This window comes from Scyliorhinus torazame, chromosome 9 (assembly GCF_047496885.1).
Source record: "Scyliorhinus torazame isolate Kashiwa2021f chromosome 9, sScyTor2.1, whole genome shotgun sequence".
Classification (NCBI taxonomy): Eukaryota; Metazoa; Chordata; class Chondrichthyes; order Carcharhiniformes; family Scyliorhinidae; genus Scyliorhinus; species Scyliorhinus torazame.
Window position 1 is genome coordinate 203,439,410 of NC_092715.1, and position 18,016 is coordinate 203,457,425.

At 47.1% G+C, this 18,016-nt stretch overlaps 1 protein-coding gene across 1 annotated transcript in view; it reads left to right on the forward strand.

The window, feature by feature from the left end:
* Positions 1 to 18,016, forward strand: part of frmpd1a (FERM and PDZ domain containing 1a) — a 264,403-nt gene that overhangs the window by 150,359 nt on the left and 96,028 nt on the right. Inside the window, exons 4-5 of the mRNA XM_072517007.1 lie at positions 13,278 to 13,380; positions 17,658 to 17,703. Coding sequence (XP_072373108.1) covers positions 13,278 to 13,380; positions 17,658 to 17,703 — 149 coding nt within the window. The remainder of the gene's footprint in view (positions 1 to 13,277; positions 13,381 to 17,657; positions 17,704 to 18,016) is intronic.

The following is an 18,016-nucleotide window of genomic DNA, read 5'->3' on the forward strand; positions in this document are numbered from 1 at the left end:
GAGGGAAAGGGTGAGGCCATGGAGGGATTTAAAAACAAGGATGAGGATTTTAAAATTGTAACATTGTTTAACCGGAAACCAATGTAAATCAGTAAGCACAGGAGTGATGGATGAACAGGACTTAGTGTGAGTAAGGACACAGGTAGCAGAGATTTGGATGACCTCAAATTTAAGGATGGTAGAAATTGGGAAACCAACCATGAGTGCATTGGAATAGTCAGCTCGAAAGGTAACAAAGGCATGACTGAGAGTTTCAGCAGCAGGTGAGCTGAGACGGTGTGGAGTTGGACGACATTACAGAGGTGGAAATGGTCTAATGATGGCTTGGATCTGTGGTTGGAAGCTCAGCTTGGGGTCAAAGATGAGACTCAGGTTGCAAACAGTCTGGTTTACTCTCAGACAGTTGCTGGGGGAGAGATGGTAGCTACAGGAATGGAGTTTGTCATGGGGATCTTTGTCCGTCACAATGTTTAGTTGGAGGAGATTTTTGCTCATTCAGTACTGGATGTTGGATAATCAGTCTGGTAACTTAGGAACAGTGGACGGGTCAAGGGAGGTAGTGGTGGGTTAGAGCTGGGTGTCATCAGTTTACATGTGTAAACTAACACTGTGCCTTTTGATGAAAAATAGAAGTGGGGACCAAGGATAGATACTTGGGGTATGTTGCCAATTGCCACTGGAGCTGACAATAATGTTGCTCTTTTTAACTGGATACTGATATGACAGTTATTAATGATGATATTGCTTTTCAGAGTCGCCAGGTATCAAATGATACCACCACAAGGTTTTACCGGATATCGATCAAAGACCAAACAACCAGTTCGTTAGTTCAAGATCAATGATAGTTTATTTACACACAAGAATTACTTTGACATGCAACATAAAACACTACAAGCTAAATTACACCTAACACTACAACAACCTGGACTTAACTTCAGGCACCTGGCTTTATGCAGAGGAACAAGGCCTTTGTTCGGGTCCTACATGGCTGGGTCTGGAGAAGTGACTTCGTTTCTGCTGGGCTCATTCGTTTGGTAGCGATCGTTGGTCTTGAACTTGTCTTCTGGTCGTATTGCTGCGATTGGTTGGGCATAGGCCGGGAGAGACCGAGCGCCGGGGCCAAGAGAGACTGAACACATGGCAATGTCTCTCTTTATCCTTCTGGGGTTTCACGCTCTTTTGGGAGGTCCTTAGCTTTGGACCCAATAATTCGGCAGGCTTCGACTACTGCCTTCGATTTTGGCCAATAAAGGGGCGGGTGCCTTGATGGCGGGGCGTGTCCTGAGCGGTCATTGACCTTGGCTTTTTGGGCTCCCTGAGCAAAGGGAGTGGCGCCGATGAGTCTGTTTCTGTATCTGTTACCTGAGTACAGGTCTTTAGTCCTGGGAAAATGGGCCATTAGAATACAAAGTAGCTGGGGGTTTCGATAGCGTCTAGTTATCTTGAGTTGCCAATATACATAAGCTCTGAGCGTCTGAGTCCTGGGTTGACCTTTGGTCCTTTGCAGGTGGCCATATTTCCCGAGATCCTTTGTAAGTGGCCATCCCAGATGGCTACATCCCGTCCTTTTGATCCTGAACGCGAAGCGTGGTGGATCACACTGTTGACTCTCATCCGTCCTTGGTGTGCCGGTTACCTTTGGTCAAGGACAGGTTCTACACTACTCTGTCCTATGTTTTTTTGGAGCTTTTACCTAATTTTATCAACACATCATAAATTCATAAACTCTAAGGGGCCACTATAAAACATTTAATCATTACACATTTAACTTATTTACAGAAGGGAACGTCTAACTATCATTACCTAAGCTACTTTCATGCTGCTAGCAAATATCAAAAAAGAACTTGTGTACAATACAAAAATTTTAAAGAAATAAACAGTAGCCTCACATCTCTACTTAATCTATTACAAGAGGTCGCTGGAACAGACCTCTTCATTCACCTGAGGAAGGAGCAGCGCTCCGAAAGCTAGTGACATCGAAACAAACCTGTTGGACTTTAACCTGGTGTTGTAAGACTTCGTACTGTAATCTATTACAGTCATAGAAGAAGTACAATCTTTTTATTTTGTCAGTGAAAAATGTTTAAAAGGTTTGTGGGGTTTGTTGGATTCCAAGGAAAGGGGCTCGGAGTGTGTATATCGGGGAGCAGGAGGCTCTCCTTCGCCATTTGCGGAGTCTGAGTGTCTGAACAACACTGCAGAGTATTGCTATTACCAAAAGGGCTTCTACTGAATCGGAAAGAGAATATCATTTTACAATGTTTTCACACCATGTGGGGGTATCAGTGTTTATTTTCATGTGAGGTGTGGTGTCCGGGTTAGGGGTCTCATATTGTATGGTCATGTCCGGGGCCGGTGTGGTGTGGTGTCCAAAGGTTGTCAACGCGCGCAGTTGTAGGAGTCCAGCGATGATCACAATGGAGGTCATCAGTCCTGTATTCATCTTGTCTTTTTGTTCTTCGTTCTTCGTATATTCCTGAGGGTGCAAGCATAATTATCGTTGGTTAACATCTCGTTTTGGTTGTCTTTCTCGCTTCAACTTCAATTACCCATTAGAATCGCCACCACGTGTGACTCCCTCATTTTAAAAAAAAACCATTTTAGAGACAAGGGGCGCGATTCTCCCAGCCCCACGCCGGGCTGGAGAATCGACGCACCCGTGCCACGCCGCCCCGATGCCGGCGCGCGATTCTCTGAGGTGCGGAGAATTGGCGTCATTTGCGCCGTGCGTATGGCGCGCCGCTGGTCACGGGCCGCTGTATGAGGCTGGGCCGCCGATTCTCGCGCCCGAATGGGCCGAGTGGCTGCGGGAAAATAGCAGAGTTCCGCCGGCGCCGTCCACACCTGGTCGCTGCCAGCGGGAGCTCTGCGCGAAGGGTCGGGGGGCAGCCTGTGGGGAGTGGGGGGGGCTCCGTCCCCGGGGGGGCCTCCGATGGGGTCTGGCCCGCGATCGGGGACCACCGACCGGCGGGCCGGCCTCTTTCCCTCCCGGGCCTACTTTGTTGCGCGTCCGGCCCCAGAACCCCCGTGCCATGTTGCGTCGGGGCCGGCGCGTTTCGTAAAACCACCGCACATGCGCGGGTTGGCTAGTCGCCACTACGCATGCGCGGGTTGGCATCGCCCCCAGTGCGCGCCAGGAAGTGAGGCTGGAGCGGCGTGAACCGCTCCAGCGTCGTGCTGGCCCCCTATGGGGGCCAGAATCGCTAGTGCCTGCGCCCGTTTCGCGCTGTCGTGAAACGCGACAGCGCGAATGACGGCGCGGACACTCTGTCCGGCGATCGGAGAATCGCACCCAAGACATCCGAAAAAAAGATTCTGTTTAAGTGCAAGGAATCCCGCAGCTTGTGGTCGATGCAGTGAGTGGGCAGACAATTTCTCCGTCCAGGGTCCAGAGGTAGTTCACGTATAGCAGCAAATGTGTAACAACCAAGTGTGTCAAACATGTAAATTGCAGTTGGGGTAGCGACCAAAGAGTCACGGATGGTAAAGAGTTGAGTGTACAGGCTGTGGCAAAAAGCATTCTTTAAACTACACTAAAGAGCAGATCAGGGGAAACAAAGACCTGCCAAGGACAGTAAGGAGTGTAAAAAACCGTTCCAGATTACTTGAAGTGAGCGAAGCATGAGGTGCGTATGGGCCGTGGCAGGGCAAGAATGGGTGGGATTTCCCGGGTAGGGCGGTGATCAGTGCCGTTGCTCCACTACCCGAGCTTGGCTGACCGGATGCACTAGGGGTCCTCAGGCAGGGCGGGGATTAGTGCCATTGCTCCACTGCCTGGATGACCTGATATGAGCGGAAAGAATTTGTAACATATGGGATCCAACAATTTGTTCGTTTAACGGTCATTGGGCATTAAATGGCGTCAGAAGAGTAACCATGACTGTGTCAAGAAATTTTGTAACTTGTCGACATTAATTAAAAGCATGTGAGATCGGAAGAATCAACTGTATCAAGAAATTTTGTGTTGAGCCGACATTAATTAAAACCATGTAGCAATAAGAAAGAAAGAAAGAAAGAAAGCGGGCAGGTTCCATCAGGAAATAGGACACCGTAATTCACATGCGGTTCCTTTTTCTCATCATTTAGACACCTCAGCGTTCTGTATCAAAAAGCGTCGCGAAAGGGTTACCGTAACAGGAGTCAGACTTTGAGTCACCACCACCTCCTGGTTGCCAAACTCGTGTCTGTCGTTTCTGTGCCGTGGCCGCGTGGGCCGTCGTGGAATCCGAATCGTCATTCCTTATTAATCGACAAGAGTTGTCGCGGTGCCAATGGGGGGTTCGTTTGTCATGAGGGGCGGTAGCTGCAAAGGGCAAATTTCCGTTGTCGGGCAGTGGCGGTGGCTCTGACTGCAGCAGTGAAAGGGGGTACAGGGGGCCATACATGTCCTGGTCGTGGTTCCAGGGGCTGTCACTGTCGTCCGAATCAAGCTCAAGGTGGAAAGGCGTACCTGTGGGCAGAGACAAGTTCGGGTCTGTGGACGTGGACGTGCTGCCCTGGCTGGGGGGGGGGCGGGGGGGGGGGGGGTGGGCTGGTATAAGTTGTCGATGGGCGGGGCGGAATCGTCTGCCATTGCTAGGGAGACGTGGTGGGAGTGGCTACATTGGGTTCCATAAAATTTAAGCTGGTTGATATGGAACCAACCTGTTTTTCCATTGGGGTACGTTATTTTGTACACAGACGGGCTCACTTTATCCGAAATGGAGTAGGGTCCTGCAAATTTAGGGGTGAGGAACGAACTGGGATTTTACAGGGAAACCATCACTTGCTGACCGACTGTATACTCTACTGGGTGGACTGTTTTATCAAAGCAGGCCTTATTCTGCTTTTTCCTAGCGCATATTCGGACAGCTGCAGCCAGCTGGGCTGCTTTAATATTTTCTGTGAGTTGGACTGCTTTTTCGTGGGTGAGGGCGGTGATTGTGGAGCTGGCCAAATCAAGTCCTAATAAATATTCAGTTCCTTTCATGGGTCGTCCGGTCATAAGGGTGTGGGGGGTGAATCCTGTGGAAATTGATACTGTGTTCCTAATAAACATGAGGGCGAATGGGAGAACCGTGTCCCACGTGGTGTTGTGCTGTTGCACCATTTTCCTAATAGACGCTTTCAGGGTCCGATTCATACGTTCCACAATACTGCTGGATTGGGGGTGATAAGCAATGTGGAATTTTTGTTTTATTCCAAAAATCGTTAGGACATTCTGCATTACTCTGCCGGTGAAATGGGACCCTTGGTCTGATTCAATGCTGCGGGGGGTCTCCCCAGTGTGTAAATATCTGCTGTGTTAAGATCTTGGTTGTTGCCTTAGCCGTGTTTGTCCTGGAGGGAAATGCTTCCACCCAGTTTGTGAAGGTGTCGATTACTACCAACACATATTTAAAACCATTTCTGCAGGGGGGGGGGGGGGGGGGGGGGGAGAGGACCAATGTAATCGAGCTGCAAATTTGTCCATGGGCAATTAACAGTTCGGGTGTGTCTTAATTGTCCTTTCCTGGAGTACCTTTCAGGATTATTCTGTGCGCAGATTAAGCAATTCTCAACATAATGCGTGAGAGCTGCTTTTAAATCGGACCACCAGCACAAAGGTTTTAAGTGGGCAATGGTGGTTTCTATCCCCTGATGTCCGTGTCCGTCATGAAACTGACAAATTATCTGGTTTCTATCCTGGGTGGGGACCACATAAATTCCATTCTTTAAAATTATATTGTCCTGTACCGTCAGTGAATCCTTGAATTTGTCGTAGGGGGCTGGGTAGTTTCCGTCTAAAACCTGCTTAAGAGTGTTAAGCCTTTTGGGCCTGGGCTAAATCTTCGATATTGGTCTGTGAAACCTGGACAGCGTGTATTGCTTCACTCTCGGGCGGGTTACCAAAAGTGACCGTGTTGTGATCCTGACTTGGCTCCTTTAAAGGATCCCTTTACGTTACCGGATGGGGAGAAACGATGATGGCTTCTGACTTTGATTATGCCATATGTGCGGTCTTTTGCTGTCTCAAGAATATGCTTCAATAATGGGGCTGAGGGTAGGGGTTTACATCAGCGGATATGAGTCCTCTAGATTCCCACAGGGGCAGGAATTCTGTCAAACTATTGCAGACATATAATGAAATGAAATGAAATGAAAATTGCTTATTGTCACAAGTAGGCTTCAAATGCAGTTACTGTGAAAAGCCCCTAGTCGCCACATTCCGGCACCAGTTTGGGAAGACTGGTACGGGAATTGAACCGTGCTGCTGGTCTGCCTTGGTCTGCTTTCAAGGCCAGCAATTTAGCCCAGTGTGCTAAACCAGTGTATGTCTGCGGGGGTCGGGAAAGAATCTGGGTGCTGCACTACATATGCTATTGCTGCTAATTTGGCTGCTTGTGATCCTAAGTGGCCTGGCAATTTTAAAGATATTTCCTCTAATGCGCGTCCCTGCGCGTCTTCCACATAAATACCGTGTCCTGTTATTCTTTTTCCATTGTCAATGGTGGAGGAACCATCTACATAAATTTTTTTAAAGTCATCCGTGGTCGGAGGATTCTGTGTTCTGATGCCTGCTCGTGTGGGTAGTGATTTCGGAATAAAGGGTCCTGTGTGGTGTTTGGCTGCAATGATCTGGCACTCATGTGGGGTCCCTTCATACTGCAGGTTGTCCGCTAAAAATGTGTGGGCCTTTGTCCGTTTAACTTTGATGACCCTTCTAACAGCAGTGTCCAGCGAGCTGCTCTGATTTGGCTAACTGAACCGTCCTTTAACCTACCATCTAACAGAAAGCGGGGGCTGTGCCTAGGGCGCGTTTTAATTCATCGATGGCGTCCGTGTGCTGAGGAAGCCATTCCCATGGGGCATTCTTTTTAAGGAGGTCTGAAAGTGGGGCTGCTTTTGTCGCAAAACCATCTATACGGTTCCTACAAATACCCAACTAATCCTAAGAATGATCGGAGTGCAGTGACATTGTGGGGCAGGGGCAATTTAACTATTGATTCAATCCGTTTCTATTCGATCTCTCTTTTCCCGTATGTGATAATGGTACCTAAGTAAAGGACCTTTTCTTTCAGGATCTGGGCATTTTTCGGGTTGACTTTGCATCCAATTGATTGTAAGAGACCTAGCAATTCAGAAAGAAGCTTAACATGCTCTTCCTTTGTGTCCGTCTGTAGGAGTAAGCCGTCCACATACTGTATAAGGCATTCGGGGCGGGAAAATGTGGAAAGTCCGTTGGCCAATTGTCGGTGAAAGATGGAGGGGGAGTTGTGGAAACCTTGTGGGAGGCATGTCCACATAGACTGCTATCCTTGAAATGTGAATGCAAACTTGTATTGACAGTCCTTATCTAAGAGAATGGACCAAAAGCCATTGCTAATGTCCAGCACAGCAAAGTACTTAGCATGTACTCTCTGCTTTAGCATGGTTTCGGGACTCATGGCAATGGTGGGGGCTGCTAATGGGGTGACCTTGTTGAGCTCTCGGTAGTCAATGGTCAATCTCCATGAACCGTCGGGTTTCTTTATGGGCCAATTTGGGGCATTGTTTGTTGAGGCCAAATTATTCCTTGATCTAGTAAGCTATTGATAACTTTTGCAAACTCACCATCGGCTTGCTGTGGGAAACCGTATTGCTTCTGGAGCTTGGGATCGGGACCTGGAATTGTGACTGTTCCCGGAATTTTTCCACAATCGTGCTTGTGCTGGGCGAAGGATGCTTTATGTTTTCTTAGGACCTCTCTAATTGTCTTATCTGTACTAATGGCTTGCGGACCAAACCAACAGTCGCCTACTGAGCAGATTCTATTTTCGTAGTCTCCTACTGTGAGCGTGGCGGGGACTCTTGCTGTTCCGGCCATTTTCCATACACACTTATTCACGGGGTCCAAGGAAAGGTTGTGTAAGCTCATGAAGTCAATTCCTAAAATGTGCTCTGCTGTTTGGGGCAAGTCCACTAAAACAACGGGGTGCTTGGTGTTTATGTAGCCGATTTGAATATCTACGGGGGCCGTAATGTATCCCTGCTGTACATGTCCTGTAAATCCACTAAGAGTGATGGTGTCTGTGGTGGGCCATTTGTCACGCTGAAACATTGTGGAGGAGTTTAAAGTGGTGCGGGACCCTCCTGTGTCCCAAAGGAACTCTACTGGGTGTCCCCGGACTGTGCCTGTGACTACTGGTCTGCCTGATTTGTCCCAGAGTGTGTCGCAGACCCAAGTTGGGGAGTCCGAACACCGTCAATCTGTGCTATTAATCACAGCATTATCTGATCGGGCGCTAATGCTATGTATGGGCCTAACATTGTTCCTAGGTGGGGTGTTCGATTGCTGGTTCCATTGCTGGTTCAGGGGGGTGTTGCATTTGCGGACGTAATGTCCCTTTTGTCCACAATTAAAGCAACCTCGTGGTGCCTGTGCTCTGGGGTGCTGATCTTCATTTCTGCCCTCATTTACCCTTGCGGGGTCCTGAGTAGTCCTGACTGGGTTCATATTCGCTTCTGCCTTCTCCTGATCTGCCTTTCTATGTAGGGATTCTTCCCAAGCGCTGGAGAGTCTCTTTAAAACCCAAACTTCATTCTGTGTGGCATCTACGGGGTCATAATTTTTTTACCTGCTTCTGTGGCGTGGGAGACTAAAGTACGAGCCCATTTAGTTGTGTTGTCGTTATCTTAAGTGTGCGCGGTTCAATACCCCAAATACCGCTTTAAAATGGATCCAAAGGCAACCTGCGTATGCAGTCGGATGCTCTCCCATCTTTTGTCTACATCGGTTCAAACCTTCCACGGGATCTCCTCTGTTGTATCCAATTGCGTCTAAAATAGCTGCATTCATCTCCTGGAGGCTTCCTCCTCATACATTCTGCAGTTCTGGTAAAGCTGAGCTAACGGACGGATCAAGGCTCATGACTATAAGCTTAAATTCCTCCGGTTCGTCCAGACCGTACATAACTGTTTGCTGTCGTACTCTCTCAAAGTAATTATGCGGGCCTGCTGTGGGTTCAAATGTTTCAATTTTGGGGCAGGCATCTCTCAATTGGGTGATGGTTAGTGGGGTGGTGTAAATGAAATCGGGCTGAAAGCAGTGACTGTAACTTTGCTATTTGTTGCTTACATTTGGTGTGATCTACTGTACTCTGTCTTTGTTCCATTGTGGAACTATGGAGCACTCGTAAAGCTGTCTTCAAATCTGCGCATTGTTACTTTAGCTGTGCTACCTGCTGTTCCATCTCTTCTCGTACCAGAATTGTGCGCTGTGTATCTTGGTAGGCCTTATCGTACTGGGTTTGAAAGCTGCTAAGGTGAACTATACAAGATTGGTGTGCCCGTTTGACACAACCATCTCTTTATCTTTAGCTGCCAACTGTTCCCGGAGTTGCTCTTTAATTTTCCCACATTCACTAAAGTTTCCCTCATTCTTCTCCTCTTTCTCACCTAGCTGTCTGTGGTGCGTCCTCATGACCTCCTCTGTGCCTCGCAATTGTGCCAAACAGGACACGATTGCCATCGGCTTATGAACTTTCACTGCATTCTTTTTATGTACCTCGGTTAGGTTGTCCCACCAGGTTTGTCCTATGCTCCCTGGACCTGACTCTTTATTTGAATAAAACTTGGACCAATCCTTCCCCCTTCAAATACTTTCTCAATTCCTCTTCCCATATGGGGCACTGCTCTGCTCTACTGGTGGATGCGACCTTGGGTGCCTGTGGGTTTATTAGGCATTCCATTGCCTTCACTGCCATTGCTTCTATTATCTCTTTTCCTACCGTTAATTTGGGACAGGGGGAATAAGGCGGCGATTCGAACAGCGGGTATGGCCTAAGCTATTTTCCGGTTCACAATGCTCCCGATAGTTTTACGCAACAAAATCTAACGAGTTTACATTATATCCCTGTTAGTACGCATGCAAGTTAATACACACTTCAGAATCTTGGAGATTTGATCGATACGGGCCTTACACTTGTGGTTTCTTTCACTTTTCCCAATTGGGTTTCTAATGCAAAGTTTTGTGGGTTCTCTCGGAGTGACAAAATCACTTTTAGGTTGAGCCCCGTCAGAAATCGCCAATAATGTTGCCAATCGCCACCGGAAACGCCAATAATGTTGCTCTTTTTAACTGGATACTGATATGACAGTTATTAATGATGATATTGCTTTTCAGAGTCGCCAGGTGTCAAATTATACCACCACAAGGTTTTACCGGATATCGATCAAAGGCCAAACAACCAGTTAGTTAGTTCAAGTTCAATGATAGTTGATTTACACACAAGAATTACTTCGACATGCAACATAAAACACTACAAGCTAAATTACACCTAACACTACAACAACCTGTCAGGCATCCGGCTTTATGCAGAGGAACAAGGCCTTTGTACGGATCTTGCTTGGCTGGGTCTGGAGAAGTGACTTCGTTTCTGATGGGCTCAGCCGTCTGGTAGCGATCGTTGGTCTTGAACTTGTCTTCTGGTCGTAATGCTGCAATTGGTTGGGCATAGGCCGGGGGAGACCGAGCGCCGGGGCCAAGAGAGACTGAACACATGGCAGTGTCTCTCGTGATCCTTCTGGGGTTGCGCTCTTTTGGGCGGTCCTTAGCTTTGGACCCAATAATTCAGCAGGCTTCAATTACTGCCTTCGATTTTGGCCAATAAGCCATTGATTTTGGCTTTCTGGGCTCCCTGAGCAAAGGGAGTGGCGCTGATGAGTCTGTTTCTGTATCTGTTACCTGAGTACAGGTCTTTTGTTATGGGGAAATGAGCCATTAGAATGCAAAGTAGCTGGGGGTTTCGATAGCGTCTAGTTATCTGAGTTGCCAATATACGTAAGCTCTGAGCGTCTGAGTCCTGGGTTGACCATATTTCCCATGGTCCTTTGCAGGTGGCCATATTTCCCAAATCCTTTGTAAGTGGCCATCCCAGATGGCTATAGGTATACCGGGGTAGTTGTGCAGGAGCAGAAAAAGAAGTAATTGCAAATGATACTTCAACTTTGCTTAGATTTATAGGAATGGAACCAGGTGAGTGCATTCCCACCCAGTTGGATGACAGTGGAAAGGAATTGATGACGGAGGCCAAACATGTCATAACCTGCAGGCAGGCTGAGGAGGATGATAAATAATATTTTACCACATCACAGAGGATATCATTTGTGACTTTGCTAAGAGCCCTTTTTGGCAGAGGCAGAAAGTTGATTGGAGGGATTCACATATGGAGTTCAGGGAAAGATGAACACAGTTTCAGGAGGCAGTAACATAGTCAAGAATTTTAGATTGGAAAGGGATATTGGAGATTGGATGGTAGTTTGCAAGGATGGGGAACTTAATCTATCAACTCCACATTGTTATTGTATGCTTCCATCTACACTACTTACAGTGTGTCATTAGCAAATTTGGATATGTTCATAATTCATATGTTTTGGAACATAACATTAGGTTTGGGAAATTAAAGTTTTAGCTGTAGATAAATGAAGGTATCTGATTGAGAAATGGATAAACAATCCTGAAATAAATGCAATTCAAACTAGCGTGGAGTTAAATACACAAGCTAACTTGTGTATGGTTATATAAGGTTAGAGTTGATAGTGAAGAACTTGAACAATTAAGAATCCATTTTGAAGATTGTAATGGAGCCAAGCCGTCTGGAGAGAGGAAAATTACACCAATTGGAAATATAAATTATTCATACGGGTTACAGAATCAAAAAGTTATGTTGAAGGCAAAGTAACTTGTTTACATTTCTGCATTCATCCCAAATGATCCCAAAGCATGCCATGTTGTTGTAGAGATAATGATTTGGGTTACAGCCTTGGTTAGAAGATTATTTTGTTCAATCTAGCTGTATGTTTGCTGACAGAAGCAGGCAGTTCAGTTTAGACTTCATGAGAGAAAACATCTGGAAGATTTGCTTTAGCTTGCAGCTAGTGAAAGAAATCTATAGTGGTCCTCACAGAGCCATGCAGCAGAAATAGTCAGCTTGAATAGTTAGCTTGGAAAAGAGCTGTACAGAATCTGCGGGAGCAGACTTGAGAAAAACAGCCTATATATGTCCTTAGCCAGGTCACAGAGCTGAAAAATGGTCTATAAAGAAAATTTGAGGATCACTTAGCCAAATGTTAATGGAAGGATCGCTATAGAATTCCCCGAGGAATAACTGGATTACTAAGGAGAATTAAAGTAAATTCCAGAAGGCTGTGGCATACCTTTGGGTTGGTCCCAGGTAAAGTGAATGAGCTTCAAGATTTCATAAGATAAGGGAACTATTGGGAAGGGGAAGTAAAGAATAGTTATGAGTTATAGCATGATACTTTCTAAGCTTTAATAATACCTACTTTGTTTAATTTTTTTGATGCACGATAACGTTTGTTTTTTGTTTTAAAAAGTGAAACCTTTGTTGCATAGTCCTGTCGGTTAATTACTGGGTATATGGATTTCTTCTTTAAATGTTAATGGTTCCTAACAGGATTATAATACTCTTATGAGGGACTTTATCGAATACCATCTGGAAGTCCATTATAAAGAATATTTATAGACATTTTCCTGTCCACAACCTTAGTCACCTCTTCAAAATATTCAGGTAGGTTTGTCAAGAATGACCTACACTATACAAACCTATGCTGGCTCACTAATCAGCCAACATTTTTCGAAGCGTTCAGTCACTCTATTCCTAATTATAGACTCTATTTCCCAACAACAGATGCTAGGCTAATCGGTCTATAATTTGCTGGTTTTCCTCTCCCAGCTTTCTTAAATTATGGAGTGGCAGGGGCAACTTTCTAATCTAGAGGACAGATTCATCAACTAAGGCATCTGCAGTATTTGCTTCTACTTTCCTTAAAACTCTGGGATCGATACCATCCGATCCTGGGGACTTGTCGCTCTTTAGTGCCTTCGTTTTCTCCATTATTGTTATGTTTCTTGGGTTTATTTTGGTGAGCTCCTGTCCCTGATTCAATATTAGTTTCCTTGAGATTTCGATAATGTTGGCCTTTGGTTCTATTTGCAAATACCGATGCAAAATAATTCAACATGCCCGCGGTTCCTTATTTTCATTGACAATATCACTGTTCACAATTTTTTCACAAGAAAGTCACAATCAAGTATCATCCACCTCTGTCCATTATCTGGCAACATCCCTTTTGACTTTCTGGGCATTTTGATGAGACAAACATCAGACAGAAAGATATCCAGTTGTAAGAAATGCATGAAACATTATCTGGTTTTTGCTCTTTATACATGCTGATGTGGCGGCTGTGTATTTCTCCTTTTATAAGGGATAACTATTTGGACATCCAAAAGTATGATGACTTATTTTGCTCCTTAGGTGGTCCAGCAGAGGGGAAGCTTTTCCCAGGAGATCAAATTATAAAGATTAACAATATTCCCCTCGAAGCTATTTCCCAGGAACACATCGATAATATTATCAGGTGAGGGTGATTTTCACACACACAGTGAGTAGAAAGTTTTGATAATTAACCACTAACTAAATTAATTAATGTCTTTAAGCCTTTTAATGGCTCTGTGTTAAATTCTGTTTGATAATGTTCCTTTGAAGTGACTTGGAAAACTTGACTATGTTTCAGGTGCTTTTTAATTGCACGTTGTTATCAGCAACAAACTTTTCAATAATTTTGATTCAGGTGGTACACAAAACTCTGTGTTCTAGAGGGAGACTGTCATCAGGATTGTATAGGGTGCCGTGTATCTCCTTATTATTCAGCAATTCATGCAGAATTTGCTGTACAACCCGTTTTCTACAGTATACAGCAGCACATACACTGGGCGCGATTCAACCACCTCGTCGTGCCCGATTTGGGAGTTGGGATGGGGTGGTTGAATCCTGGAAAGAGGCCAAAATCAGCCTCCGCGCCTTGCAGAAAACCTCACGAGAGTTACCAGACTTATGGGGCGTAATTCTCCGGAAACGGCGTGATGTCCGCCGACTGGCGCCCAAAACGGCGCAAATCAGACGGGCATTGCTCCGCATCTTTGGGGGCCGAGCCCCACCCTTGAGGGGCTAGGTTGGCGCCGGATGAATTTCCGCCCCGCCAGCTGGCGGAAAAGGCCTTTGGTGCCCCGCCAGCTGGCGCGGAAATGACATCTCCGGGCGGCGCATGCGCGGGAGCGTCAGCGGCCGCTGACAGCATTCCCACGCATGCGCAGTGGAGGGAGTCTCTTCTGCCACCGCCATGGTGGAGACCGTGGCGGAGGCGGAAGGGAAAGAGTGCCCCCACGGCACATGTCTGCCCGCGGATCGGTGGGCCCCGATTGCGGGCCAGGCCACCATAGGGGCACCCCCTGGGGCCAGATCGGCCCGCGCCCCCCCCAGGACCCCGGAGCCCGCCCGCGCCGCCTTGTCCCGCCGGTAAGGTAGGTGGTTTAATTTACGCCGGCGGGACAGGCATTTTAGCGGCGGGACCTCGGCCCATACGGGCCGGAGAATCGCGCGGGTGGGCCCGCCAACCGGCGCGGCGCGATTCCTGCCGCCTCCGAATCTCAGGTGCCGGAGACTTCGGCAACCGGCGGGGGCGGGATTCACGCCAGCCCCCGGCGATTCTCTGAACCGGCGGGGTGTCGGAGAATTTCGCCCATAATGTCAACACAAAATGCAGAAATGCATCTAAATATGCATTTGTCGGATTGACCCGGCAGCCAGGATTTAACAGCCGCAACGGCAAGGCCTCAACCGGAAGCTGTTCAGTACTGGTTCACAGACGTAAACCAGGCATGACGGCACCTTAGGGGGTCTTGCAGGCGATTAGAGCCCCCTGGATAGTTAGGGACAGGGCAGGGTGGTACCCTGGCACTCCCCTGGCACCTGGGCACCCTGGCACTGCCAACTGGTCACCATGGCACTGCCAGCCTGGCACTCTGTGGCAGTGTCAACCTGGCATTGCTTTGGTGCCCACAAGGCATTGCAAGGTTGGCAGGGCACTGCTATGGTGCCAGGCTGACAGTGGCAAGGTGCCCAGCTGCCAGGGCCTTGGCATGGGGAGCCATGGCCCATAAGAGCGGGGTTCTTGGGCCCCAGAAAAGGATGGAGGGGGGGTGTTAAGTGTGAGTCTTGAAAGCCAGAGGGGGCTGCTGAAAGAAGGGGTCTAAAAAGGTGCCCTGATCTGCGAGGAGCCAGTCCTGCTGGCAATGCAGGACGGCTGCGTAAGTCTTGGCTCAATGGGGAGAAACACCCCGAGGCCAAAAATAGCGGGGTGAACCTCGGTGCTGCAGCCGCCGAGAAGCACCCCGCCAAACAAGCCCAGAACAGCTTCACCTTTTTTCGTTGCATCTTGCTCACCGAGTTCCCCATTACACAGTCAAATTCTCCATTGCACACACAGTTGAACACCCTCCATTACATGCAGAATCGAGTACTCAATACACACATAGTTTTTTTTTAACAAACATTTTATTAAGGCATTTATAGTTTTATAACAACAAAAGATACAAATACAAATTTAAACATAATTCAGTGCGTAACACCCCCCAGCCAACAACCATACCCCGCCAACTTAGCTTATGCACACACTCCCCAAGTCCCTCCATCTCCACTTGCTGTTCCGGCCTAAACTGAACTAAACGAAACCAACTCCTCCTGTCCCGTCTTATTCCCTAACCCCTCCCTTATTGTATCTGCTAACAGTTTAGTTTTCCCCGAAGAAGTCGATAAACGGCTGTCACCTCTGAACGAACCCTAGTACTGATCCTCTCAGGGCGAATTTAATTTTCTCAAGTTTGAGAAGCCCAATCATGTCACTAACCTATATCCCTGATTTCGTGGGCTCTGAGTCCCTCCACGCTAATAAGATCCGTCTCCGGGCTACCAAGGAGGCAAAGGCCAAAACGTCAGCCTCTCTCACCCTCTGGACTCCCGGGTCTTCCGACACTCCAAAGATCAGCCCCTCCGGACTCAACGCCACCTTCGTTTTTAGTACCGCAGACATGACATCGGTGAATCCCTGCCAGAATCCCCTAAGCTTCGGTCATGCCCAAAACATATGGACACGATTTGTGGGCCCTCCTGCACACCTCACACACCTGTCCTCTACCCCAAAGAACCTGCTCATCCGGGCCACCGTCATGTGTGCCCGGTGAACCACCTTGAATTGTATCAGGCTGAGCCTGGCACATGATGAGGATGTGTTGAATCTGCTCAGAGCATCCTCCCACAGACCCGCCTCTAACTCCTTTCCCAACTCATCCTCCCATTTACGCTTTACCTCCCCTATCTGGGTTCCCTCTCACTCCATAAATTCTTTATAGATTTCCGAGACATTCCCCTCCTCCACCCCAGATTTAGAAACTACCTTATCATGTATCCCCTGTGGTGGCAGGAGTGGAAATGTCGAAACCTGCCTTCGCACAAAGCCCCTCACCTGCAGATAGCAAAACCCATTCCCACCCAGCAATTCATACTCCTCCAAACAAGGAAACCTCCCATCAATAAACAGATCTCCCAGTCTCTCGATACCTGTTCTCTGCCACCTCCAAAATGCCCCATCCAGCCTCCCCGGGACAAACTGGTAATTGCCACAAATTGGAGCCCACACCGATGCTCCCTCCATTCCCATATGCTTCCGCCACTGCCCCCAAACTCTCAGAGCTGCAACTACCATTGGGCTTGTGGAGTACCGGGCCGGCGAGAACAGCAGAGGTGCCGTTACCAGTGCTCCTAAATCAATACACACATAGTTAAATACTCATTATACGAAAAGTTGAGTTCTTTTGTGCATACCTAGTCAAGTTTTCTGTTATATGCACAGCTGAATATTCATAATCCAGTAGACTGTGATTTCCATAATGGCCTATTCTGTTAGATATGCAGTTGAGGAGAGCATTTCCAAAATCTTTGCCTATTAGTTCGACTGTTGACAAATTCCATGAACCTAAATGAGATAATTATAGCGTATGAATTCATCAAACCTGGAGCCTCTCTTGTGGGAACCCTTCTTTGACCAATCCTCCCAGCTCCAAGACTTGCTGCAGAGGTGGGCAACAATGCTGAAGAACCTCTTGGTAAATCTTACCATAAAATAATGCTAGTTTGCTTTCTGTTAAACGTCTCATCCAGGGTCAGACTAGCAAAAGCAGTGTTGACTGAGTCAGACTGTGTGTCGTCTATGTTGTTTGGTTGGACCTCCAGTTCTGCCCAACAGAGAGTGTGTGATTGGGTTCTTGTTTTTCCCCATTGCAGTCCAAATTCAAATATAAATGCTAATCACTTGGGAGACAGGGCTCGCATGAGCCAGACATGTGAACGTAATTATTGTTAGCGTTATGAAATGTCCGCCCTTGGATATGTTTTAACTCAGATTTATACTGCCTTCAGGCTCAAAACCAAAAGCTGTGACTGAAGTCTTCATGCAAGTTCACATGAAGTTTATCTGGGCTTCATCAAGCTTAAAGGCAGAAGTCTCACAACATTTGAGTTTGAACTCTGGGTTTATATTGCAGCTTTAATGTCTTTGTGAATCAAGAACTCTTCTGGTGTTGAAGTTAAAGTGTAAGTGCATAACTGAAGGACAGGCTGAGTGAGGCAGACCGAGTAGGGTGAATCACATTGATACATGCGGCTATTAGGATTAAGTCTGCGTTCTTCCTGTAAACAAGACTCCACACCAGGAGCACAGTTTTGCCAGATATAGCCAAGCATCATTTTCTTTGCCCTGTACTTCTACAATTTTAATGTTTTTTGAATTGTTTGTTGCAGGGAATGTGGTAACACAGTTACAGTCACTGTGCTTCGAAGTACCTCAGTAAGTACAACTTTTTTAGCTAGTAGCGTTATCTTTTGGGCTTCTCTAGTGCTGCTGTAAACTGGGTTTGTGCTGAACTTCTACCAAAGTTACTCTGGCATAGCAGAGCAAGTCCAGAAGAGATTTTCCCTCCATGTTTCAGATTGTGTGCAGTCAGAAACAAATACTGGACACCTGAACTGGCGATGAATAACATGATACTCCTGGCAGCTGCAAGTGTAATGCATCAATAACTGGTATGTATGTTGGTGTCAGCCATACACTTAAATACCAGGGAATAGGAACAGGAGTAGGCCCTTCAGCCTCTTCCGCC